General features: G+C 45.6%; 1 protein-coding gene across 1 annotated transcript in view; it reads right to left on the reverse strand.

The window, feature by feature from the left end:
- The window catches only part of SPATA9 (spermatogenesis associated 9), a 26052-nt gene extending 984 nt beyond the window's left edge, over nt 1-25068 (reverse strand). The window contains exons 1-4 of the mRNA XM_075593311.1: nt 24920-25068; nt 24689-24777; nt 2126-2356; nt 627-722 (exon numbers count right to left, since the gene is read on the reverse strand). Coding sequence (XP_075449426.1) covers nt 627-722; nt 2126-2356; nt 24689-24777; nt 24920-25040 — 537 coding nt within the window. The 5' untranslated portion in view covers nt 25041-25068. The remainder of the gene's footprint in view (nt 1-626; nt 723-2125; nt 2357-24688; nt 24778-24919) is intronic.
- Nucleotides 25069-26406: the final 1338 nt, after the last annotated feature.

Raw genomic sequence — 26406 nt, forward strand, 5'->3', positions numbered from 1 at the left:
AAGTTGAATTTGGCGAGCCAAAAGTCTCAGTGAACCCCTCAAACATTTCCAAAAAGATCATGCACCACATCAATTTTAAACTGTTATTTATATTTAAAATATCTTTTGGAAGGTTTTACTCAACAATAAATAATATGTGGTGGCTACAGAAAAAGCTCCATGTTAAAAAACAAAAACAAAACAATAAGCAGGCAGTGAGTTAAGAAATTATATTACAAGCTCTTCGTTCAAACCCATTCTCTTTGTTAGGAAAAAATTTAATGTGACGTGTGATCTACAAAGTAGAGATGACCCAGAGCACGCTGAACTTTCAAAAAGGAATTACTGTATTGAGCTAGACTTAACCAAGTCAGGTCAGTCAGGACCGAAACGTCTGTCACTGTCTAGCTGAATAAAGCAATTCCTTTTTGCAAGATCAGCGTGCTCTGGATCATCTCTACTTTGGAACTGCAGGCGTTTGGCGGTCTGCACAGACATGAGGCACCTGTTGGAAACCCCATTTAATTAAAAAAGGTTTGGGTATTTTTGTTTACGATAATTGTTTGCATTGTGTAGGTGTGCTTTGAGGAACCTTTTACATGCGATCTACAAACCATTACCAAACAATATTGTATTTGCTTACTTACCAAGTAAATGAGCACTGCATACAAGCCATAAAGGATACTAGTGGAAACCGCTTTTGCAGGGAAACAAATCACATCTGTGACAGATCTTTTTCTGACCTACAGAAAAAAAGCAAGCGATTTTAAAGGTGCAGTCCATATTATGGGTTTCATATTGGTTTATATGAGTCGCCTTTGCTTTTCATTTTGCATCCTTATCAATAACTCATTGTGAAATGCTGAGTTATTGACTGTTACTGGGTTTGACTTTATAGTGCAGCACCGGTTACTGGGACTCTGGAATTGCTGCTGCCACTGGCTAATAGTTATTCTCATATGGATAAGTGAGGGAGGGAAAGCACTTATTTATAAGACAGTAACGAAAGAACACCAGAAGCAAGTATATATTGTGATATTAGTGCCTAAATTTACAAAATAATTAAATACATTTATTTATAAAAATGTTTTACCAGGCAGTAATACAATGAGAATTACCTCTCATTTTCAAGTATGTCCTGGGCACAGAGTTAGGATAACAATACATGGCTACATTAAATGAACAGAGGTTATACAATCAATTCAAAGACATTTCATGGACAATTAGAGTTAGAAAATTGGTTACAGTGGAAAAAAAGGGAGTTTCAAATTTAAATAGAGCAGCTTTAACATTACCAAATATCAGCGAATGGCAGCAAACAGCTTACACCCTTTGGCTGCCCATCGGCTGCGCCAAAAGCTGTCCGCCTTTGGGGCGACATAGATGTAGCCTGAAGGGGTTCAGATTGAATGCAGCTGTGGTTTCAAAGTCCTTTGTCCTCCTGGGTCATTAGCATTCTAGTGGGCAGGGTTGACGAAACACATAGCAGTAAGCAAATGCAGACATTAACCCTTAGCATGCTGGTTCTATGCAGAGGGGAGCAGCTCTTGGGGAACCCTTTCAGGCGTTCGCCATTGGAGCGACACAAATGTAGACCGTTAATCATTGTAAAGTATATTATGATACCGCTAAGGTGGTAGGAAATATGTTAGATGGCTGAACGTAGGTGCGCATAAGGCAAACTCTATGCAGCAATATAACCTTGTGTGTCTCAAGGGATTTGCTTCACAATAGTATTTTGTACTCCTTTACACTGACCCAGATTAAAGTCACAGTTTCACAGTGTTGGCTTTATAATAGCATGGAAGATTTAAAAAGTCTTCTTACTGAGAATTGTTTTTTTGTGAGGAGGATGGAGTAGGACAGCTTGACCCAGCTAGGACTTCCAAGTGTTATAAATGAATGTGAAAAGACAGCTGTGTAATGGCTTCTTTCATCTAAAACCAGATAGTAATCCTATTCCACTCAACATCCCATTAAAAGAAAAATGTATAAAAGAAAATCCGAAACTGGTCAATGATACACCCGGTCAATGAAAATAACAAATTGACACATTTGATTTATATAATGAACAAGAAAATCCTTTAAACATATATTATGGCAATACACATCTTTAAACGTTTCTGCGATCATTATGTTTGCTTACCTGGATGGTGAACAAAGATCGACCTTGGTTACTTTGGTTACTCCAGAGACGACCAGATATGCTGTTTAGTTCAGAAAACCTACCCACCAATTTTGGGTGCAGGACTTTGGCCGCGGAGGTTGTAGTCCTACATATAGTGGTTAATCCTTTCACGACGTCTTCTCCATGAGGTGAATTTATTGCTTTGGCAACAATAGTTTTAGAGGCTTTTTTCAAAAGTGTCTCTGAGGGCTTAAGCAAAAACATTGTTATATGATGAGAACAAGTGATTCAAACATTTGCAAAAGTGCAGTACTCACAACAATTGGATGAAATCAGACTTTAATCTCTAATTTCTAGTTCTGTTCCAATGAATGCCACTCCCATTCTGTGCAGTGGTCCCCAGTAATTTCCTCATCATAATGCAAATGTAATATGCCTGTATGCATTCATGTTTGACACAAACAAAGTGCTGGTAATGTGCCATGAAAGGAAGACAAAGGAAATTTAGTGGTGCAATCCTGTGGGGGGAGGGAATGTATGAGACGTATTACAGAAAAGAATCCCATTGAAATGAATGGCATTTTTTCCCTTGATACATTTTTTTCACCTTTTTACCCTGATACATAGGACAACAAATAGAACATACTTACCACTGTTTTTTTTTTTTTACATTCAAACTAGGGAGACTAACATTCAAACTAAATCGATTTGCCTTAAAATGGATCAAGGGAAAAATGAAGGGGGCACAAACTGCCAAGAAATAATTCTTCCAAACCTATTGTCCAGATGGGATACAAATGCAGAAACACACTCTAACTCCATTAGTGCCCTATAGACATACAGAGTACATCATGAAAGGTGGCACTGTTTGGGGGCCCTTATGATAAAGGCTCTACGTCTACGTGATGGGGTTTTGCAAGTTTACTAGGAGGGCTTCGCGATTGGCGCTCCTGACTGCGAAATAAACAGACCCTTCTCTTCCCAGCAGAAGCAAGAAGAGATCATGTGAGTTCTGAGGAGAGCTGGTGTCAGGTCTGTGGCCACGAGGGTGAGAGGACCCTCCAGCACTGAAAGTATGAAGATACTCTATACTCTTTACCCGATTGTGACAGGGCTGCTTGTACATTTAAAGTAAAGTAAATGCATATTTGTTTTCTTGCAAGCAGTGCACCATGTTTCCGTCTTTACTGTTTTGTTTTTGCTGGGCCCAGCTATCTTTTCTCTCTTATACCCTAAACTTTACCAACCTTTCATGTGGCGTCCTGAAGGCAGTCAAATGAATGCAGGAATGGTTTATTTGCTGCACAGTTTTAATGTAGTGTACACATGCAGGCAGTTCTAGCAGGAATAAAGGGGGTTAATTCTTAATGGCCAGGTGTAATATAGACAAATCATTACCTGAACTATATTAAGGTGGTGTGGGTTTGTGATGCTGCTTGTGCAGACTGTGAAAAGAAAAGGGCATTGCCTTCCTGCAATACCTTACATGATGGATTATACCATTGTATGGGTTTAAATTAAGTGATATTCATGTAGCGATGTTCTCCCTCCCCCCGCCCCCCAATCTCACATTGGCACCTTACGGGAGGAAACTGCCCTATGTTACATGTAATGTACTGTGGTGCACCTGGTGGCTTACAGAACTCCTGAGTCTTCCGCGGTGATATGGGGAAATACATCAGGACTGGCTCATGAGGTAATGCTGAGAAATACTCACTTCTGGTACAGCACCTCCATCTCTTCCAGGTCCCCACGACAGCTGGGAGAAGTCTCTGAAAGAGAACCTCTGGGTGCAGCTTCTCCCTGAATGACTCCACTCTCAGGCAAGAAGGTTCTTTCATGTTGGACATTCTTTATTAACATCATTAGTGGCAGACTGCCCATCATTGCGGCCAGTCTCTAGCCGCTCATCATAAGGGTTGTCCACCTCAAGGAAGTCCCTGAACACCACACCTAGTCAGGGCCCTAGAAGCTGTCCTTGCTCTTCCCTAACTCCCTAATAGAGTAAGGAGAATAGTCTGCCCACCTCTCCCCTAGGGGAGGGCCACAATCCTTGCCAGAGCCCTGGCAGTGTGTTGGGTCAGACAGTCTCATTCAGGTGGGATGAGACACTCACACACACTAAATTCAGGAAGTATTGCATACTATATAGCTCCAGTAGGCACCACCCCTGTGTCACTGTAATTGGACACAGAGCATGATGTCACTTCCTTCCCTACACAATACACATCACAGGGGATGAGGGAAAACCTCCTGGCAAACCTGCCCTTTAAACAGGGAATATTGCACAGGAGGAGAGAGGCATATAACCCCAAAATTACACAGGATTACAATCTCCCTCTGGTGGATCCAATGGTCCCCACTTGGTCCTAAATTTGCGGGACCTTCCTTCAAACAGGCTACTGCAAAACATACAGGGAACAACAGTATCATCAATACAAAAATACATTGGCACACACCATACATAATTCAACATAATGCCTAATCACCATAACTGCATTTCTGTATTCAGAACCTCATATTACCACAGACAGTGTACTACTAAGATTACTCCCTAGGAGAATTCAAACTTCAATAGTAATGTCTGGGGTCAGGCTTCTTTACCTCTCGCCCGTTGTGATCAACAATTGTAATACTGTATGATCTAGGCGGCTCATTTTCTGGTCTATACTCCATCTTATGCATATACATGTTGCGCCCGACACTCCAAACCATCATCAGATAACATATCCTAGCCTCTGTTCGGTGTTCAGAGTAACTAGACTTTGACTTGTGGTAGTCCTCCACTGCTTCCCTTAGCCAGGTACCACGATTGTCCTCTATCTCCTGCATTAGGGGCTTGGGAACATAAGGATACTCCAACCCATGAGATTGCTTATATCTCGCTACTATGGCCCTCTCAGCCCTGCTTATCCTCACCAGCCTCTTATTCCCTGCTTTGCCTGGCAGTACCCATGACAGTGGTTCTTCAGGGGCAATGAGATCATACAGTATAGAGGACCCCTGGGATGACTAATCCCTTCTGGATTTCATCCCACCTCTTCACTAACTCCTCGTGGCTTTCCTCAGCCGAGTATTCACCCACATCCCACCAGTGATCAACTACATCTCATTAAGATGAATCTGGTGCGGTCCAACCACTCAGAATACCCCTCATACAACGGAGCCCACCACTTGGTGCTATGCTTCGAGGACTGCTTCTTTACTGCTAACGCAGTCTCAGACTCCTCAGTCTCTCCACCAGATGTAGTATTTGAACGGGTGGCAGTCCCATAACGTTTTGGCCTTCCCCTTACAATATGGGTATAATTTGTGGGATTCATTTTCGGGGGTGTCACAGCAGGTACTACTTCCCTCCCCGACCCCTCATCAGACGTAAAACAGTCCCCCCAGTCCATGGCCGACCCAGGCCGTTCCTCCGACGTGTCCCGTGACTCGCCAGACCACCCTTGGCTCGATCGGGACCCCGAGGGAGACGTGACAGGGGCAGGGGCAGTGGCCTTGGGCAAAGGGAATGGGGAAGTGTTCTTACGTTGCGGCAGCGTAATTAACAACTTGGCTATGCCACGACCCGTTGTGACTTTGGGCAGAGCAGGCTCACCACTCTTCTTGTTGCCTCGATTCTTCACTGCTTGCCGATACCTGTCCATTTTTCCTGGGACAGACTGGTACTGATCAGCTGCGATGACGGATGCTTCTGGTCGGCTCCGCTGTGGCTACCGGAAGTGACGTCATCATTCTCTCGTGAGGGCACGCCATCTTGGGTCGGGTCCCCCACCTGAACGTCCTCCTCCATCTCGACGTCCAGCGCCGGATATTCGACGTCGCCCCTCAGCTCCATCTGGGCCTTGGTCGGGCCTTTCTCTTCGGCCGCCTCCATCGGATCCTGTGGGAGGTAAGAGGGTATCTCACCACTTCGCTGGCTTGCGATGGGATCCTCTTCCTCCAACACGCTGGGAGTCGCCACGGCCGTGGGACTCTTTCGCTGCTCCGGCCGCACCAGCGCATGCTGTCGGGGAATTTCTATACTCAACAGCTCGAGATCACTGGTAAGTAGCATTTCCTTCTTTTCAGCACCGCTGTAGTGGCCCGCCGGTAGGCGCATCACCACCGATGCACGGCTTCCGTTCTCATCGTCCGACGAGGCGGATGCCGATGATGGTAAAGGTACCTCCGCAGGGGACCGACCGCAAGGTTCCAGGTTCTCGCTGCGGTTGCAGACCTCAGCGCCATCCTTCTTGGGCACCATCATTAGTAGCGATCCCCACTCTCCGGGATCGACCTCCTCTTTCTTGATTTTTGGCAAGGCCCCAGCCGTCAGCATGGCTGTATCTCCTCCCGCCTCCGCGTGCCCAGGCACGAACGGCTCCACGGCCCACAAGTAGTGGATGCCGCATTGAGGGCATCTCGCCGTCGTACTGGCTTCTCCGACCGGTAGTCTACACTGCATACATAGACACCGAAGAATCTCTCGATCACCTGTCTTCACTACCAGGAAGCCTCCTGGAAGTTGGTAGGGGTGTATGTTAAAGTCCGCCATGGCACAGTTAGTAATTGCACTGGGTAAAGGAGACACACGGCACAACAGTCTCTCTTGCTCACCAGCTCTTCGTTACTGAGGGACAGGAAGCACACATCCGGCTCCTCCCTCAGTCAGTTCAGACTTCCATTGGCAGATGCAGGGACCCCTCCCTCTGGTGGAGATTAGAGGAGGGTCCCACAGCTTCACGTCATGACCCAGAATCGGCTCTGAGCCTGTCACATCCCAGGAGGGCGCGGCCACGGCTTTCGCGCCACTTCCCCGATCAGGGTGGGGTTCTCTTTTTCGCGCCACTCCCGGCCAGGTTCCTGCAAAATCATTTTCTGTACACAACCCACGCAGTCTCCCAGGGAAGCGGGAGCCACCATTTTGGATCGCTCTGCAATCCCTACTAACAGCAGTTGTGACTTGAGTAGTAATCGCCACCTCACAATCAGATACTCCATACGCCGTCTCACACATAATTGCAATGTCCTCACAGCTATCCTCCTGGTTTGCACCCCGGGAATTCAGGCAGAACAATAAAGGCGCGGCCACAGCTTTCGCACCACTCCACAGCCTACTCAGTATAGGCGTCTCCGCAGCGCGCAGGACCTCATCACTTATAGTCGCCATCTTTACTTTTTCTCTGCAATCGCACATGGTGCTCCTATGCTGGGCAGTCGCCAGTTTGATGCAATAAAGTATGCCAGTGCACATCTACATGTATCGCAAGTGTGTCTTACTCAGTTGTGTTGCACTACCTCAGGCTAGGCTAAACTCTTTCTTGTGTATGCTGCACACGATATCAGTCCAGTATACGTGCTCTGTGGTTAGTAGTCTGGTTACTGGCTACAAGTACTCTGGGCTTCTCCATGCAGTACTTAGGGCATCACCTACTGTTGGCTACACCTAGCGCAGACCCTCTCAGGAGTTCCTGACCCACGTTAACCAGGCTACCCCCTTAGGCATCCTACGACTAGCTGCCTCAAGGTGACTAGAACAGCAATAGCCCTGTCTCCAGATCTACTTCACACCATACAGGGGCATCTAGGGTATGCTTTGCGAGCAGACATTCTACCCCTGACTACCCCTAGGCTCCCTCCTCTCCGCAGCACTTTCCTGGTAGCATACATGTTCCTACATCAGATCGCCTAGTTAAAGCCTGTCCTGATGCTCTCAGCAGCGCCTCCAAAAATGTAACAGTGTTTCTCTCTCCCCCCCCCCCCAATCTCACACTGGCCCCTTACGGGAGGAAACTGCCCCATGTTACATGCAATGTAGTGTGGTGCACCTGCTGGCTTACAGAACTCCTGCATGAGGTAATGCTGAGAACTACTCACTTCTGGTACAGCGCCTCCATCTCTTCCAGGTCCCCACGACAGCAGGGAGGAGTCTCTGAAAGAGAACCTCTGGGTGCAGCTTCTCCCTGAATGACTCCACTCTCAGGCAAGAAGGTTCTTTCATATTGGACATTCTTTATTAACATCATTAGTGGCAGACTGCGCATCATTGCGGCCGGTCTCTAGCCGCTCATCAGAAAGGTTGCCCACCTCAAGGAAGTCCCTGGACACCACTCCTAGTCAGGGCCCTAGAAGCTGTCCTTGCTCTTCCCTTACTCTCTAATAGAGTAAGGGGAATAGTCTGCCCACCTCTCCCCTAGGGGAGGGCCACAATCCTTGCCAGAGCCCTGGCAGTGTATTGGGTCAGACAGTCTCATTCAGGTAGGATGAGAGACTCACACACACTAAACTCAGGAAGTGTTGCATACTATATAGCTCCAGTAGGCACCACCCCTGTGTCACTGTAATTGGACACAGAGCATGATGTCACTTCCTTCACTACACAATACACATCACAGGGGATGAGGGCAAACCTCATGTTTACTCCTGGCAAACCTGCCCTTTTAACAGGGATTATTGCACAGGAGGAGAGGCATGTAACCCCAAAATTACACAGGTCTACGTTCAATTTCAGTAAACTTCTTATTGTACAAGAGTAATAACCGTGCAATTGATATTTACTTTTGTTTTTGCTGTAGCAAATTGTATATGTGATACCAAGTTTATTATGTTTTCTATTTGTGTATGTTTTGGAAATGTTTCCCCCGTGTTTGGCTTAACTTGGTTTGGTCCTAATGAACCAGGTGTCTGATGCTATTTAAGGAGGGATCAGCTGGCAAATCAGAGTGAGTTGGAGAAGGTTGTACCTCACTGCAAAACTGTAGTTGCGCCAGAATCTGCTGCTCCTGCCTCCTTGAAGAGCTGACACATGGAAATCCACATGGTGATCTTAAAGTAACCCTGCAATGTAATCTAAACCAGGTCTAGCTGTTAGCCGTTTATCTTTTTTCTATGTGTGATCTGGATCTAAAGCATAAACTGTCAGTGGAATAAACCTATCCTGGTTTACCAACGAATACCTGTCTACTTGTCCCTGTCTGACTTCCTGACTTGTTTCCTATGGGTGCAACCTTTCACACCAACTGTTTTTATTTTTTAGAAAGCTTGTCTAAAAAGTATATTCTTAGGCTAAGGCCCCACTGTCTCAGACCACGCGCCCGCACTGCAGACAGGCGGCGCATGGAGAGGCATTTGACCGCTATCTGTGGTCTGTAGGGTGCTGGAGTGGGGGGCGTGGCCAAAACGGGTCGGGTGGGCATGGCCATGATGTCGGGGGTGGGGCCATCACACTGTCAGGGGGTTCCCTCCCCCGCCTCCCCACTCCCTGAGGAGAGAGTCTGTGGGAGGGAGCAGGGGGGCTCCCTTGGTGCTGCAGCTGCTTTTCCCCGCTCCCCGAAGCCATCTCCTCATTGGCTCACAGCCACACCACGTGACGCGTCGCCGCTTGGGATTACAATTCTCTTGCATCCCCTGGCGGCTGACGCGTCACAGCGTGTAGTGAGCCGTGCAGGGAGGAGGAACTGGGACTTTCTCGGGAGGATACCATCAGATGGTGAGTAGCGGCCACGCGTGCTGCGGGACCAAAGCCTTAGGCCTGGGACCCGCTGCGCCCGGCGGCGCGGGCGGCTGCACGGGCTTTCCCCACCAGCCTGGGAATCCTCCCGAGCCGGTCCCGGTCCCCCCTGGCTGCACAGCTCACTACACGCTGTGACGCGTCAGCCGCTACGGGATACAAGAGAATTGTCACGTGGTGTGAGCTGTGAGCCAATGAGGAGGGGAGGCTTCGGGAGGAGAGGCTTTGGGGAGCAGGGAGGAGTGTGGAGGGAAAGCAGCGTGAGTGCGTGTATGTGTGTGCCTGAGTTTGTGTATGTGTGTGCCTGAGTGCGTGAGTGCCTGCCTCTGTCTGTGTGTGTGTGTGTGTGTGTGTGTGTGAGAGAGTGCCTGCGTGTGTGTATGAGTGTGTGTGTGTTGCTTGTGATCAGCAGCTCCAGCCCGAGCCCAGGGAGGGAGGGGGGGGGGGAGAGTAGCGGGTCCCTCCGCTCAAGCCACGCCCCCCCTCCCACTCAAGCCTCCCACTCCCGCCCACCTCCCGCTCCGGCTCCCTACAGACCGCATATCGCGGTCTGTGTATGTCAGCGCCCCGCCTGTCTGCAGTGGGGGAGCGCTGACGGAGGGAGCGGGGCCTTAGCCTTAGTCCAAATCAAGAGATACCACCTGCTACTAAAGTACTCACTTTTTGCAAAGTAGCAACTCAACCAACACAGCTACAACAATCTAATTTATTTTGGGATTGTAAGGAATGGTAAAGATTAATACCATGATGTCAATTACATTAAACAAAATTACAATGTTCATCAAATCTGTGATAAGGAGCCCAATATCACCCTTAGCTGAAATCATTTCTGCACACTTATTGGTTTTGTCAAATGGGATCTATGGGGTTAAGTATCAAGGAAGTTTTGGAGCAATTTTCTTTGTGAAAATGTACTGTATCAAAGTACTTGCCTGTGTGCAGCAGCTTGTGATAAACGGAGTATAAACAGAGTTAAGATGTTAAGATGTTAACTAAAGGTCACAATCTGTCGGAGTGGTGAGGGCCTGTGTACCGTCTGGGTGCTTCGTAGACTGTATTCGTGGGCAGCAACAGCACCCAGACTTTAGTGTCAGTCAATGTTTAATAAAGAGTTTGTGTCTGAATCATTGAGTTAGAGATCAGCTACTTAGATAGACTTGGGGCTATTCCTATAGCTTCCCTGAACATATGTGTATATCTGTATAGCTATATTCAGTCTCTCCTTTCATTCATTCTCTCGCTTATGGTTGCTCCCACAAGGGATCAGGGATATAATACTATCCTCACCTTACTTACCTGTGTGATACTTCTCTAAACACTTACAAACCTTTCAAGGGTTAATAGACTGACAATAGGGTTTATATATAATCCCCCTATGTACTACCCCACCTCTCCGGTTTTTTATTAATTTTAATAACAATTTGTCCTGCATCTATGGTTATTCCAAACAGTTATCATTTTAAGATTAATCAATAAATATTAAGTTTTAGTTTGGGTGCACTCTCTAGGTGCCACAATATAGGGATTCTTTCTTTCCTCTCACTTAGATTGTAGGGGAAACAGGTGAGAGGCAGGAAGGCCGGACAGCAGGAGCTTACAGTAATCAAGACAGGAGAGAATGAGGGCCTGAGTCAGAGTTTTAGCAGTCTTGCAACAGAGGAAAGGGCGTATCTTTGTGATATTGCGGAGGAAAAAGCGACAGGTTTTAGAAATGTTTTGAATGTGAGGGGCAAATGTGAGAGAGGAGTCGAGTGTGACCCCTAGGCAGCGAGCTTGGGCTACTGGGTGAATGATCGTAGTTCCAACAGTAATGTGGAAGGAGGTAGTAGGGTCAGGTTTGGGAGGAAGTATTTGAATGCCTATTTAGTATGCACTAAAACAAGTTATGCAGTAAGCTAATATATGTTTTTAAAGGACATACAAATCTTTAATATTTAAAATACAATTAAACAATCAGCTTACAAAAACACAATATACTATAAAATAAAAAAGGATTTTATCATGGACTGTATGCAGTAACAGAGAAGTTTATACAATTGATATAAAATATGGTATTATTAAACAAGTGCTAAAAACCCTGTCTCATCCTACAAACGGGGTTGCCACCTCTCCGGGTTTCACCCGGAGACTCCGGGTTTGGCACCCCCTTCTCCGGGCTCCGGGTTTGTCCCTGAAATCTCCGGGTGGGCGGGTTGTTGCAGACAGGGCAGCACAGTAAGTGAGTTCGCATTGCTACATCACTCACAGATCCTCTGCCTTTCTCACGGGACTATCTGTGTGCACTTCACTGCCTACTACATCCGGGTCACAGCCCTATGCTCTACTGCACATGCTCACAGGTAGGGGATCATGGGAGTTGTAGTTTTTATTAGACAAGATCGATTGGCACATAAGCAACACAGTAACATTCTTAGAAACCCTGCTAGAGAACACACACCACCCCCATGTATCTTATCTCCTCTCTCCCTTCTCCCCCCCCTCTCCCTTCTCCCCCCCCTCTCCCTTCTCCCCCCCCCCTCTCCCTTCCCCCCCCTCTCCCTTCTCCCCCCCTCTCCCTTCTCCCCCCTCTCCCTTCTCCCCCCCCTCTCTCTTCTCCTCCCCCTCTCTCTTCTCCTCCCCCTCTCTCTCTCTCTCTCTTCTCCCCCTCTCTCTCTTCTCCTCCCCCTCTCTCTCTCTCTCTTCTCCCTCTCTCTCTCTCTCTTCTCCCCCTCTCTCTCTCTCTTCTCCTCCCCCCTCTCTCTCTCTCTCTCTTCTCCTCCCCCCTCTTTCACTCTCTCTTCTCCTCCCCCCCTCTCTCTCTCTCTTCTCCCCCTCTGCCATGCCAACGGGAACGTCACGTGACGTAACAGCATCACGTGATGCTCGTTGCCCTGACAATGAGACGCCACATGATGTCACGACGTCATGCGGTGCCACGTTGTCATGGCGACTTGACGCCGCGTGACATTACATAGCATCCCGTTGTCATGGCAACACAGTGTTATTTAAAAAAAAAATCTCCGGGTTGACCGTCAGTCGAAGGTGGCAACCCTGCCTACAAATAATAATCATTCCAAAATTAAAAAAAAGGATGTGCAGAGACTGCTGAAACACAAACAGCATGGATTAGTAAAAAACAACAAGGGTTAAAAAACAGACAACTCATAATAAAGCTACTCAATACTCTTCACTGATGATTCAATGACAGCAATGATATTGGACCTGGACAATTGTATATAAAGGACTACATCAAAAAAGATGAATATCTAAAAATTAAATGTATAAATATATAAAATTAGGCTATAAAAAAAATCTAATAAATAGGCTAATAAAAATAGCTAAATAAAAAGCTACCAAAGCTAAAAAAAAAAAAAAAAAAAAAGGCGCTATAGTAGGAAATGGACTTAAGGGGAAATGAAAGATAAAACATTGAGCCATCACTTGAGGAATGCATTGATGTCAAATTCAACGTTCAGACCCAGAGGTTTCAAAGTTCTTAACGTGTAAATCCAGAGGCTTTCTTTCTGGGAAATAGTTTGGACTCTATTTCCACCACGCCAATGTCTTGGAACAAATTCTATTCCAATAAATTTAAGACCCCCGGGTCTGAACCATGATTTTTAAAATGTAATGATACATTGTGTGACTCCAAGCCCTTCTTTATATTCCTCACATGTTCTAAAATCCTGTTTTTTAGTTTTCTTGTGGTGCGGCCCACATACTGTAGACCGCACGGACATTCTAAAAGGTACACCACAAAATCAGTGCTGCAGTTTATTAAGCTGGACATTGTAAAAATCTCACCCGTCTGTTTTGAGGTGAAATCCTTACTTTTATTGATGCCAAATTTACATAATGTGCAACCTGTACATGTGAAAAATCCCAAATGATTTCCCTCCAACCATGTTGTCTGTTGCCCTATAACTGTTTTTTCACGCTTAGTTCTTATAGTGCTAGGGTCCAACTTATCTTTTAGATTGGCAGCTCTTGTAAAAACAAGTTGAGGTGTGTGTGTGTGTGTGTTATATAGATATATATATATCTCACAGACACACATAATACCGCATGCACGCCCTAAAGTTAAGGTACCTAAATACTGGCTACAGTCATTAATAACAGAGAATGCCAGCGGTGCTCCAGGGAAGAGGAATCATATGACAACAACAAAAAAGAATCCCTGAGAGGAGCACACAGGTGAACCAAAAAATTAACAAAGTTTATTTGGAACTATAAAAACAGGGGAGAAAGAAATAAAAAATTGAGGAGGACTGGAACCTAAACCTCGAGGGAAGGTGGAAAATGTAGACAGAAGGACTATAAATAGTGTCTGAGATACATGGAACTCAGAACACCGAATCAAAGGCCACACATTAGGGTCTAATGATAAAATTAATAGCATGAATTGGTGGCAAAAGAAACCAAGCTACATATATAAAGTTAGCACGTGCATAATAAGTAGCTAGAACTGAAATGCCAAATAACCAGCATATAAAGGAAAACATGCAGTTCAATCAAACATACAGTACAGGAAAGGCAGCAGTGATGCTTTAAATGATAGAACTAAGATTATGAAAAAATAGCAATAGCAAAATCTGCTCGTAATGTCCTCATAAGATATGTTTGCTCCACCAAAAGGCTGCAAATCCTGTACACAGAAAATAGTCCATAAACGTCACAGAGTCCAATACATCACCAATTTGAATTAGTAATCCTGTAGATAATCCCCAATACCAGAGGATAGGAAAAGAGTCCCCCGAACAAGCTCCCACTCCTACGCGTTTCGACGGAGGTCTTCTACTGCGAGTAGTGGCATTACAAGTGAACGCAGACTTTTTTTTATAGCTAAACTGATTAAAAGTTATTTTGTGCCAAAACAAAGCTGATTCCACTTAAACTCACAGTTGATGATCTTCAAAAACACCCGCGGTATGTCAATTCTGAATTCTCATGGCAAGCCACATCATCGCGTCGTTACGTATATATATATAACAGAAAAAGACAAAAAAAAGTCTCAAAAAGGAGCACTCCAAATATCCACTACTGAATGAACAAATTTTAAAACAAAGGTCTCAGTGTGAAATAAATCAAGGAGATCCCTGAGTTATTAAGATACAATGTATCAGATGAGTCCAAAGTTAGCGCATAAGTCCATATTTGATAATAAAGGAAAAATAATGTTCATCCTCATAAAAAAAATCATTGGCAAGCAGGAGATATTATACAAAATCTCCTTGTATACTTATCCGCTGTATGGCAGATTGTAGGAGATCCTCAGGTCAGCACATCAATAAAGCAAAGAATGAAGTGTCTGGGTCACCGCCATAAGCTCCCACTCTATACGTGTTTTGCCAGAAGGGCTTCTTCATCTCCTTGATTTATTTCACACTGAGACCTTTGTTTCCTCTTTATTTAGCTGGCTATTCTCTTTTTGATGTATGCTTGTCATGCTAGTATTTTACATCTGTATATGGCATGTATGACTTCCATGTGGTTAGACACTAGTATTTAGATGTTTTCATCTCTCTGGTCTTTTTGCACATATCTATGACCGGCCGGTCTTGCACACCCAGGAAAACATACTTTTTCCTGAGGTTAGCACAATATTGTTCATTGTGTCCACCTATTTGCAGGTTGGTTATGCAGCATATATATCCTGCCAGCTCTGGTATTAGACACATGTAGTGTATATTCTGGGTCCCTGCCCCCCTCCCCCCCTTTTGTGTCTTTGGTTTTATACATTATAATACATTTTATATTTGACATTAAAGTTTGTTCATTCAGTAGTGGATATTTGGAGTGCTCCTTTTTGAGACTTTTTTGTATTTTCCTGTCACATTAAGTTTTGTCTCAGAGCACTGACCATACTCTTACATTCAGAGTTTACCCCTTGGTCTTATAAATACCCTTTATTTGAGGTGTGTATGCGGAGTTATATATATATATACAATGTTCGACAAACCTATACGTTTGCTCGCCCCGGGCGAGTGGATTTAACCCCCGGGCGAGTAAATATTGGCCCAAGCAGCACACGTTTGGTACTAGGTGGCGAGTAGATTTTTATGTGTGGCGAGTAGATTTTTTGGTGATTTATCAACCACTGTATATATATATATGATATATATATATATATGATATGTGATAATGGGGAAAGGCGGGGTTGCAGACCTGCCTAAGACATGCAGATGAGCATACAGTTATATTTGCATATATATATATATATATATATATATATATATATATGGTAAAGTATTCACTATCAGTGGTGATGATAAAAATAAAGACAGCACTTAGTAGTAAGGTCTAAAAGACTGTATCCAGTAATAACTCACACAAATCCAACATTTCGATCCACCAAATGGGATCTTTCTCGGGTGCAGTGGAAGCACTGGAATACTAAGAGAAGCACTGCATACTAAGAGATAATGGGGAACGTCAGGGTCGCAGACTTGTCAGACATGTGAACGTGCTCATAAGTGATATTTTTATTTTATATATCTATATCTCTATATATAGAAATATAGTGCAAACCACTGGTGGCTGGAATACAGAAAAGATGGAAGCAGGCACTGCAGGACTTAGAAAAATAACGTTTATTGCAAAACTATCATTTCTGCTCTCTACAGGAGCCTTTCACAAGACAAAGGTTCCTGTACAGAGCTGAAACATTTATAGTTTTGCAATAAACTTTCTTCATTTTAGTCCTGGAGTGCCAACTTTCATATTTTAAATAGATATACAGTCATGTGAAATAGAAAGTACACCCTCTTTGAATTCCGTGGTTTTACATATCAGGACATAATACAGCTCATCCCCGTTATAGCGCGATCCACTATAACGCGGATCCGCATATAACGTGGTTTGAGCATAGACCCCGAATTAAAAAAAAAAATTGCACACTACACACACTCTCACAGCACACTACACACACTCACAGCACCAGCACACACTGCACACTCACAGCACCAGCACACACTGCACACACTCACAGCACCAGCACACACTGCACACACTCACAGCACCAGCACACACTGCACACACTCACAGCACCAGCACACACTGCACACACTCACACCACACTCGCACCACACTCACCCCCTCCCACTCCCCCTCCCTACCTTTGGTGTCGGCTGCTGAGATCGGAGCTGGCATCGGGAGGGGTGGGGGGGTATCGGAGCGGAGCTGGCATTGGGAGGGGTTATCGGAGCAGAGCTGGTTGGGTTGCTTGGAGCGGGGCTGGCTGGGGGGGTTGCATGGAGTGGGGCTTGCAGGGGGGGTTGACCGGAGCGTGGCAGGTGGGGGGGGGGGGATCGTGTGGACTACTGGGGGAAGCAGGGTTGCCACCTTCGACTGAAGGCCAACCCGGAGATTTTTTATTTTTTAAATAGAGCACTTACCTCTGGTGTCGTCCCGGCATCTCCCCCGCAACTCACTTCAATATGGCTGCGCACGTCACAACATAACGCGGCGTCAAGTAGCCATGACAACATGGTGCCGCATGACTGTGACGTAAAGTAGCGTCTTGTTATCATTACAATGTGTGTCACGTGATTCTGTTAAGTCACGTGCCGTTCCTGTTGTCATGGCAACGCGGCATCATTTGACGCAGTGGTTGCAGGGGAAGATGCCAGAAGACGTTGCCACCACACGGAGGGTATAAACAAAAAAGACCACCCGCTCCCACTTAGTCTTACATATTAGTCTGGGTGCACTAGGGTAGTGGCAATAGTATAAAAAGAGGTCTCTTTCCCCAAAGATGGGGAAAGTATAGAAACCCCAATTACATGCACTCTCAGATCTCATTTATTCGGAATTGGTATCAGTCTTGAGACTCAGAAATGCACTTGAAATACTGTTGTGAACAGTGTAATAAAAAAACCTTGAGGTAACCCCTATGATAGTGTATTAGTGATATGGTTCAAATATTTTTTTATTTCTAACAAGATAAAAATAATGGGGCACAAAAATTGTTAAAAACGCATGGGACATATTGTATAACAATGGAGGTATAGTCTACTGTAGTATAGATCACTCAAATTGGAAAAATATTAGTGCTGTTATTAGCAGCAATCAATACAATATTGTTCACATTGCCCTGTAAATTAAATTGGGCACGCACAAGTATTGTTCAGACTGCCCTGTAAGTTAACTACAACAATGCACATGTGAATATTAGGTCTCTTAAGTGTCCCAGCATCTAGATAAAGAGGGGGATTTTTGGAGTCATATATAAATTCCAGATTGTCTAATAGATTCAAGTGAGCAAGGGCTGAATGTAATGTAGCCCTGTGTAATTTTGGGGTTACATGACTCTCTCCTCCTGTGCAGTAAGCCCTGTTAAGAGGGCAGGTTTGCCAGGAGTAATCATGAGGTTTGCCCTCAACCCCCTGTGAGGTGTAATGTGTAGCAAAGGAAGGGACAGCATGCTCTGTGTCCAATTACAGTGACACAGGGGTGGTGCCTACTGGAGCTATATATTACGCATCACTTCCTGAAATTAGGGGTTCAGTTCAGTTGGAGTGTCAAGGCAGTGTCTGTCAAGTGTCAGTGCAGGAGAGTTGCAGAGAGTGTGACTGACTGACCAACACAGTGCCAGGGCTCTGGCAAGATTGTGGCCCTCCCTTAGGGGAGAGGTAGACAGACTATTCCCCTTACTCTATTAGAGGGTAAGGGAAGAGCAAGGACAACTTCTAGGGCCCTGACTAGGAGTGGTGTCCAGGGACTTCCTTGAGGTGGGCAACCTGGAAATGTGCGGCTATGATGGTTAGATGGTTAGTCTGCCATGCAAGATGTTAATAAAGATTGCTATGAATGAAAGAACCTTCTCGCCTGTTACTGGAGTCCATCAGGGAAAAGTGGCACCCAGGGGTTCTCTTCCAGAGACTCCTCCCTGCTGTCGTGGGGACCTGGAAGAGATGGAGGCGCTGTACCAAAAGTGAGTACGTTCTCAGCACTACCTCACGAGCCAGTCCTGGTGAATTCCCCAATACCATCATGCGGGAGACTCAGGAGTCCTGTAGGCCAGCAGGTGCACCACATTACACAACATGTAACTGGGCAGTTTCCTCACATAGGGGTCAATATGAGAGAGGCCTGGGAAACACCGTTACAGTAAAAACCCTTTTAGATCCAGTTATGAGTATTGTCAGGCTGATGCAGTTGCAGAGTATGGGATAAACAGTGGACGGCCAGGATAGGGAGGGTAGGTATTCCCTGATAGAATGTAGGTTAGTAACTCTGCAGCAGCACAGTCCTGGTGGTATTTCCCCTGCTTACAGTTGGGTGTGAGCAGGGAGAAGCACCGGGTAAGAGAGGGTAAGGGATTTCCCCTGCTTACAGCTGAGTGCGAGCAGGGAGAAGCACCGGGATTTCCCATGCTTACAGCTGAGTGCTGCACTCGTAGGTGGCCATCAGAGCATGGAGAAGCGCTGGGCTCGGGATTCCCTTAATACCAGATGAGTGCTTGTGTGGCGGATGCCAGACTGTCCGCATAGGCGGTAGACAGCATGTCATGAGTAGTGAAACCAGGAGTGGTGGCAACCCCGGGGGGGAAGTGAGGCTGCTAAGGGAAGTTACGGTGACTGCTGGGGGACGTGTAGGGCTGCTGGCCACCTCTTCCCTCCCTCCTCCGATCGAGCGGCGGCCATTTTTTAAAAATTAGCGCAACCCCGGTAATAGCGTGGTCGGATCGGGTGGCCCCCGAGGACCGCGCTATAACGGAGTTGGGCTGTAACAATTATCTGTTCCTTAGCAGGTCTTTAAATTAGGTAAATACAACCTTCTCCATTTTGGCTTTATTTTTGTTAAATAAATCATGACACGGTGTAATATGTCATGTGTTGCTGTTCATCTGAGGTTGTATTTACCTAATTTTAAGACATGCTAAGGAACAGATGATTGTTATTATGTCCTGATATGTAAAACCATAGAATTCAACAAGGGTGGACTTTCTTTTTCACACAACTGTATGTGTGTATGTATATATATTTATCAAAGTTGCACATGTTAATAAATTATTCTCACATGTCTTTTTTATCTTTAAAATATTCTGTAATACATTATTAACTTTCAAACAATCTATATATATATACACACACACACACACACACACACACACACTGTCACGGCTGTGCTCGCCACAAACCAGGACCGGACCGCAGGGCTGAGGCTGGGTTGTGAAAACGCCGACCTTAGACCGCGCGGACTGGTCCGGAGTGCGCAGTTCATAGTCAAACAGGCCGGGTTCAGGACTGGAGATAACAGCATAGTCGTTGGACGAGCCAGAGTCGGGGTAGGAGATAGTCCAGGAAATCGGCAACAGGAAATCAAGCTGGTCCTTTTGCTTCAGCGCAATCGCTGCAGGTCGGGAACGAGGTTTGCGCGAGTGGCGTCCACGGCCCATGGCACCGGTCTAGGAGAGGGAAGACTTACCGGAATGGGCACACCGCCAGGCAGCACTGGTAACCCTGTGTTACAGCGCAAAAGTACAAGCAGGTCTCTAAGAACCAGGAACTCAGCGTAGCAGCAGAGGCCTGGAGGAAACTGGAATGAGTACAATGAACTAGAACAAAAGCAGAGAGATCCGTAACGAGAGAACAAGCCAGGGCTCGTGGCAGAACACAGGTAACATCCAAGAAGGATTATGCTCGGCAGAGAAGCATTGTGGGAATATAGTATTTAAAGGTCAGTGAACCAATAGCAGAAGGGGCGTGTGACAGCATTGCTTTAATGACTGAGCCCAAGCTGGGACTGCAGTCATAGCTTGCACAGCTGCTGTAGATACCAGGGGGAGTGTTCCAGGACTGCACAGGTCTGCAAGACAAGGTAAGCAGTAAACGGAGGTGTGGATTCCTCACACACACACACGTGTGCGTCATGGCCTATCGCTCACAGCACGGACCCGTACACACAAAAAGTGTGCGTCACGTGCACGAGCATTCGCACACACGCCAACTATAAAACAAGCCTTAGGCCTCCTGTGAGCAAACAGGTATAGCAGCACGCATAGTTCCCTTAGGCATAGGGAAAGGGGGCTACACACACACAATAAATAATAGCGCCAATTCTAGATAAAATATTAATTAACGACAAAAATATGAAATATAGTGATAAATGGCTAATATATCGTAGCCTTGTGATAATGCTTGAATGATGTGAATATTATATAAGTGACCAATATTGACCAAAGTGTAAATATATACATTAACACATTGTTCCAAATAGGTATTGGAAAGACAAACAAGAAAGAAAAAACAGTCCCAATGAATGTCCAATGGATAGTTCTTGAGGGTAAGGACACGTTTGTCTGGTAGATGTGGTCAGGGCTGTTTTCAGGAAGATGAACCACATCCGATGGATTTACCGAAGAAAAGAAAGCGCTCGTCCCATAGCATAAAAAAGTATGGAGGGGGAGAGAGGAGGGAAACAAGTTCACTCACAAGGATAGATTTAAAAACACCATATGTGAATATATCACCGCCAGCAGTATTTACAATTTGGAGTCCCAGTCCTAATATTCTTTCACCACGTGTCCGCTAGACATTCGAATTAAAGAATTCCTGGTAGGGGAAACTGAGAGTCCTGCTGCAAATAAGTTCCCAGATAGCGTGGCCTCAAAGAGGTTAGTGATCCCTGGAGCAGATAAGTGTTCTCATGTGTTAACGGAGGAAGGGAGCAACGTTGATTGAGAAGACCCGTTGATACGGTTATTGTAAGGAACCTGGGTTTACTGGTTACCTTGCCTTGCAGACCTGGCCAGTCCTGGAACACTCTTCCTGGTATCTACAGCAGCTGTGCAAGCTATTTACTGCAGCTCCAGCCTGTGCTCTCTCATTGGATGAATGCTCTTACACTCCCCCTTCTGAGATTGGCCCGCTGGCCTTTAAATACTGCATTCCCACAATGCTTCTCTGCCGAGCATAATCCTTCTTGGATGTTCTCTGTGTTTGCCACACCTACCTGTTTGGCTGCCTTGTTCGTGTTTCCATGGTTCTATGTTCATGTTCCTAGTTCCTGTCCTGGTTCCTGTGCTGAAGCGTTGGTTTCCCAGCATATCCTTCAGCCCCACGTTCCTAGAGGCCTGCTGCCTTTCCCATAGCAGAGGCCTGCCTTCTGAGGTCTGCTGCTCTCTCTTCTCGCAGAGGCCCGTTCTGGACTCCTGCGCGGAAGCATTGGTTAACCAGTGCTGCCTGGCGGTGTGCCCACTCCGGTCAGCCTTCTCCTTCCTGAGACCGGCGCCATGGGCCGTGGACGCCACTCGCGCAAACCCCGTTCCTGACCTGCAGCAATTACGCTGAAGCAGGAAGACCTGCTTGATTTCCTGTTGCCGACTCCCTGCTTGGACTACGTTTACCCTGATGTCTCCAATCCTGACCCTGGCTCGTCCACTGACTACGCTGCTCTCTCCAGCCCCGACCCTGGCTCGTTTGACTATGGATTTCGCATTCCGGATCAGCCTGCGCGGTCTAAGGTCGGTGCTTATATAACCCCACCTCAGCCACGCGGTCCGACCCTGGTTTGTGGCAAGCACAACAGTGACAGTTATCCAATGGAACCCATTCTGGAAGTAGCGTTGGATAGTGAAACCATTGTAAAGTGAGTCCCATGTTAATCAGTGGCATTGAGCATTGGATAACGCATTCAGGCGTCGGATAACGCATTCCTGCGTCGAAAAACGGCCCACAGGGTTGCATTGTGAAGCGTTGGATATGCCATTAGTTGTAAGTTGAAACGTTGGATAACGGGGATAACCTGTATATGTATGTATGTATGTATATGTAGCCGAGTATATGTATAAGCGGGGGCTGCCATTTTGGATGTCGCACATGCGTAGAAGAAGCGGTGCGCATGCACAATAGGTAGATGTTGCGGCAGCCATTACAGGGAGCTCTGCATATGCGGCCAGGGGACTACAAGTGATCCTTAGGGAAGTTGGCACCATGTGGGGAAGTACAGCCAATAGGGCTCTAGATGCAAGGAGGAAGGGATTAAGTGTGGCGCGCAAACGGACCACAAGTCAGTCCTGAGGGAGAAGGCAACAGAGCAGGTAGTGTTCAGGGAACAGTGCTTCCCTAGACTAAGCCTAGTCTTACCCCCTTAGGCCCCAGCTAGGCCCTGAGTCACTACTGTGCAGTGTTGCAGGGAAGGCCCCAGATAGGGACGCTTCCCGTTTAGCTCTATAGTAGTGCTGATACACCGGTGACCAGACGGCCACGCAGTGCCCTGCGGCCTGAGACCCGGTGAGACACTCCAGCTGGAGCTCGCCTCACACAGCGGATTGGGACTCATAAGGAGAGAGGGATTGTTGGAGGCCCCACGTCGTGGGACCTGATTGATCCATTTGTTTCATCCAGCTGCACTGGGTACAGGAGTGCGCAGGCAGGTATAAAGTGCACCAACGATTCACAGGGGTAGTGCTACCTCACACTTGGGTGGGACTGACATTGGGAAGGACACCAGGGTTATTGGTGCCACCACACACTCAGTACTTTGGGGGATTCACCAAGTGTGGGACATTGGGTGTACACTGTTGGTACAGGAGAACTATTGTTGCATGTGTTTAGTATATGTTATTGTGTGTGTACATTAAAGATCCGTGATATACCTGTGTGCATTATTCATTACTGTATTGGTTCCTTTGAGGGGTTATTCCGCCAACGCTGGGATCCCTCATAGGTGGAGGCGCTGTACCGAGAGGAGGAAGAGCTCACCCCAGGCTATGAGCGGCGGAGGCGTAGGCCTCCTGTGAGCAAACAGGCACAGCAGCACGCGTAGTTCCCTTAATCATAACGAAAGGGGGCTATCTATCTATATATTGGGATACCACAATCTGACCTGTTTCTACTGCTAGTCTCTACTAGTGAAGAAGGATCACATGTATATGTATTGTGTTTGTATATTTACTTGTTATTGATGGCCATATCTCTATTATGCATTTTATACCATTCAGATGCTAAATGATTTAGGTAAGTTTTCTGTATGTTCACATTTATTAACAGACCTTGGGCAGGTCACTTTATCTCCCTGTGTCTCAGGAACCAAAAACATAGATTGTAAGCTCATCTGGGCAGGGACTGGTGTCGGCAGTGGATATTCACAGTTGAGTGCAAATAGCCGCACGGCTATTCGCACTGAGTAGGAAATAAGGGAGTGTTCTGTCTACCTTCTACTCCTTTATTCACTACCAAAGCATCATAAAGTCTTATAGCTCAATTGGTAATACTACAGCCTATTAACAGAGTTGGCCAGGGTTCGATTCCTGGCTCGGATGTTTATTTTTTCCCCATTTTATTTGCAACTGAGTGCGAATAGCCGTGCGGCTATGAATACTGTAATGTCAATAGGGGAGTGCTCTGTGTCTACCTTCTATACCTTTATTCACTAGCAAAGCATCATAAAGTCTTATAGCTCAATTGGTAATGCTACAGCCCATTAACAGAGTGGACCAGGGTTCGATTCCTGGCTCGGATGTTTATTATTTTTCCATTTTATTTCCTACTGAGTGCGAATAGCCGTGCGGCTATTTGCACTCAACTGTGAATATCCACTGCCGACTGTGTCTGTAACAATCCTATGTGCAGTGTACTGTGCGCTACACCAATTGTGAAGCACGGAGTCCCATTGGGAGAAATGTACTATATGAAATAAAATTATTATTATCATCATTATCAATGTTCAAGTACAATACATTTTGTATTCTCTTAAAATACAAAATTGTGACATATAAAACAACAAAAGAGAAATACATTTGAAAACGGAACTGAATTAACTATTTATTAGTGATGGAAATAACATAGCAAAGTGTGCATAATGCATCCAGAATGGTAAGAAATAACTGGTGGAAGAAGAACCATCATTAATGATATCCGGGGCACACTGTACAACAACAATAGTTATTTGGCACTGGAGAGGTTACAATTAAAGTGATGTGAATACATTTGCAGACATTCACTGATATGAGCCAACTGCCTTCATGTAATCTTACCACTGTGCCCAATCAGTAGAACAGTACATTAACTGGCTTCCTTGTAAAGCACTCCTGTTACAGAAGAGAGAACGAGCTGATATCCTTCTAACCTTTCTTTCTCTTTACTGATAAAAGTATGAAATACCTGCTGCGATGAATTTAATTCCACTATGGACGGAAACTCCTCCATGATCTTCCCTATAAAATCCTTTGCTGCTCTCTGAAACACTTGAGCTGGAGTGAAAACAAGCAACAGGGACCCATGGGTGTGAAGATAAGGTGACACCAGATAACATGTTGACCCCCCGCCCCCCCCAAAAAAACCTCAGCTGTTACACTATGTACCACCCAAAACCTCAGCTGTTACATTATGTACCTTGTGTTGAAAATTTATTCACCAGTCTCCCACACAACCATCCCATCTCCTTTCCCGGCATCTTCTCACCAGCACCTGGCCTCCTTCTACAGTGCCGCGGGAGAAGACCTCCTCCACCCATAGACGTTATAAGGACCTCCTAATCTCGTGCATGTAATGATACCTCAGCCCCGCCCCGCAGTGCCCCTCCCAATTACGTCATAAAGGCTTGGGCCCGGTAGCCAATCGCAATCCGTATGACATGTTGGGCGTGTCCTGTGAGTGTGGAGAACATGTCAGTGCTGGGGCCCTGTAGATGGAAGGTCGCCTCTTTGTCACAAAGGACAGTGCAATGCCAGGTTCTTATTGCAATAATGGTACTCAGCAATTAACCATTACCAAAGGCAAAGAGTCTCCTTGTGTGACTGCTGAAACGAGCACTTTTCAGCGACTGCTGATTCGTTTTGAGATATTACCCATTTATTTTCCAAATATCCCACGCCCCTAAAATGTACCTAATATGAGATATTTTAGCATCTATGATTTTAGTAAAACAGAAAAGAACAAAGGATCACAGAGAACTATTAGGATGTCTTTGTTTAGATTGTAACGCCCTTGTGGATCGAAATGCTGACATCAAGTCCACTTTATCATGATTTTGCTACAATAATCTAGCCTAGCTTGCTTTTGTTATTTAGATTTTAAATACTAAATCATAAACATTTGGATAAATACACAAAGCTTAAGTAATTACAATGCTTGGTTAAAGTATGATTTGGCAATACATGCACTTTTACATGTTTGTACTGACAATAAATCCGTTATACCTTGGTAAAAAGTTTGATCACCAGAGAATGATCTGTCTTCACTGGTTTTGCAGACTTCTGTCCCTAAAGATGATGAAATCTAGAAATCTCTAGTGAGCAACTGTACTTGAAATAAGGACTTGGCCAGACGTTTATGACCAGTAAGTTGCATTCTTACTTCTGGTTTCCATTTAGTATCACAGAGAGGGGACCAGGAGAGAAGAGGGATTAGATCATTTTTGCAATATGTATTCTCCAAGCAAAGGAATACAGATATAAATTACAATAGTCAGAATTGATAATACTGTACACATTGTATAACTACATAGCATTCTGTATAACTACAGGCATACCCCGCATTAACATACGCAATGGGACCGGAGCATGTATGTAAAGCGAAAATGTACTTAAAGTGAAGCACTCCCTTTTTTCCACTTATCGATGCATGTACTGTACTGCAATCGTCATATACGTGCATAACTGATGTAAATAACACATGTGTAACAGGCTCTATAGTCTCCCCGCTTGCGCACAGCTTCGGTACAGGTAGGGAGCCGGTAATGCTGTTCAGGACGTGCTGACAGGCGCATGCGTGAGCTGCCGTTTGCCTATTGGGCGATATGTACTTACTCGCGAGTGTACTTAAAGTGAGTGTACTTAAAGCGGGGTATGCCTGTACATAGCATTCTGTATATGCTGTCT

Source organism: Ascaphus truei, chromosome 1 (assembly GCF_040206685.1).
Source record: "Ascaphus truei isolate aAscTru1 chromosome 1, aAscTru1.hap1, whole genome shotgun sequence".
NCBI lineage: Eukaryota > Metazoa > Chordata > Amphibia > Anura > Ascaphidae > Ascaphus > Ascaphus truei.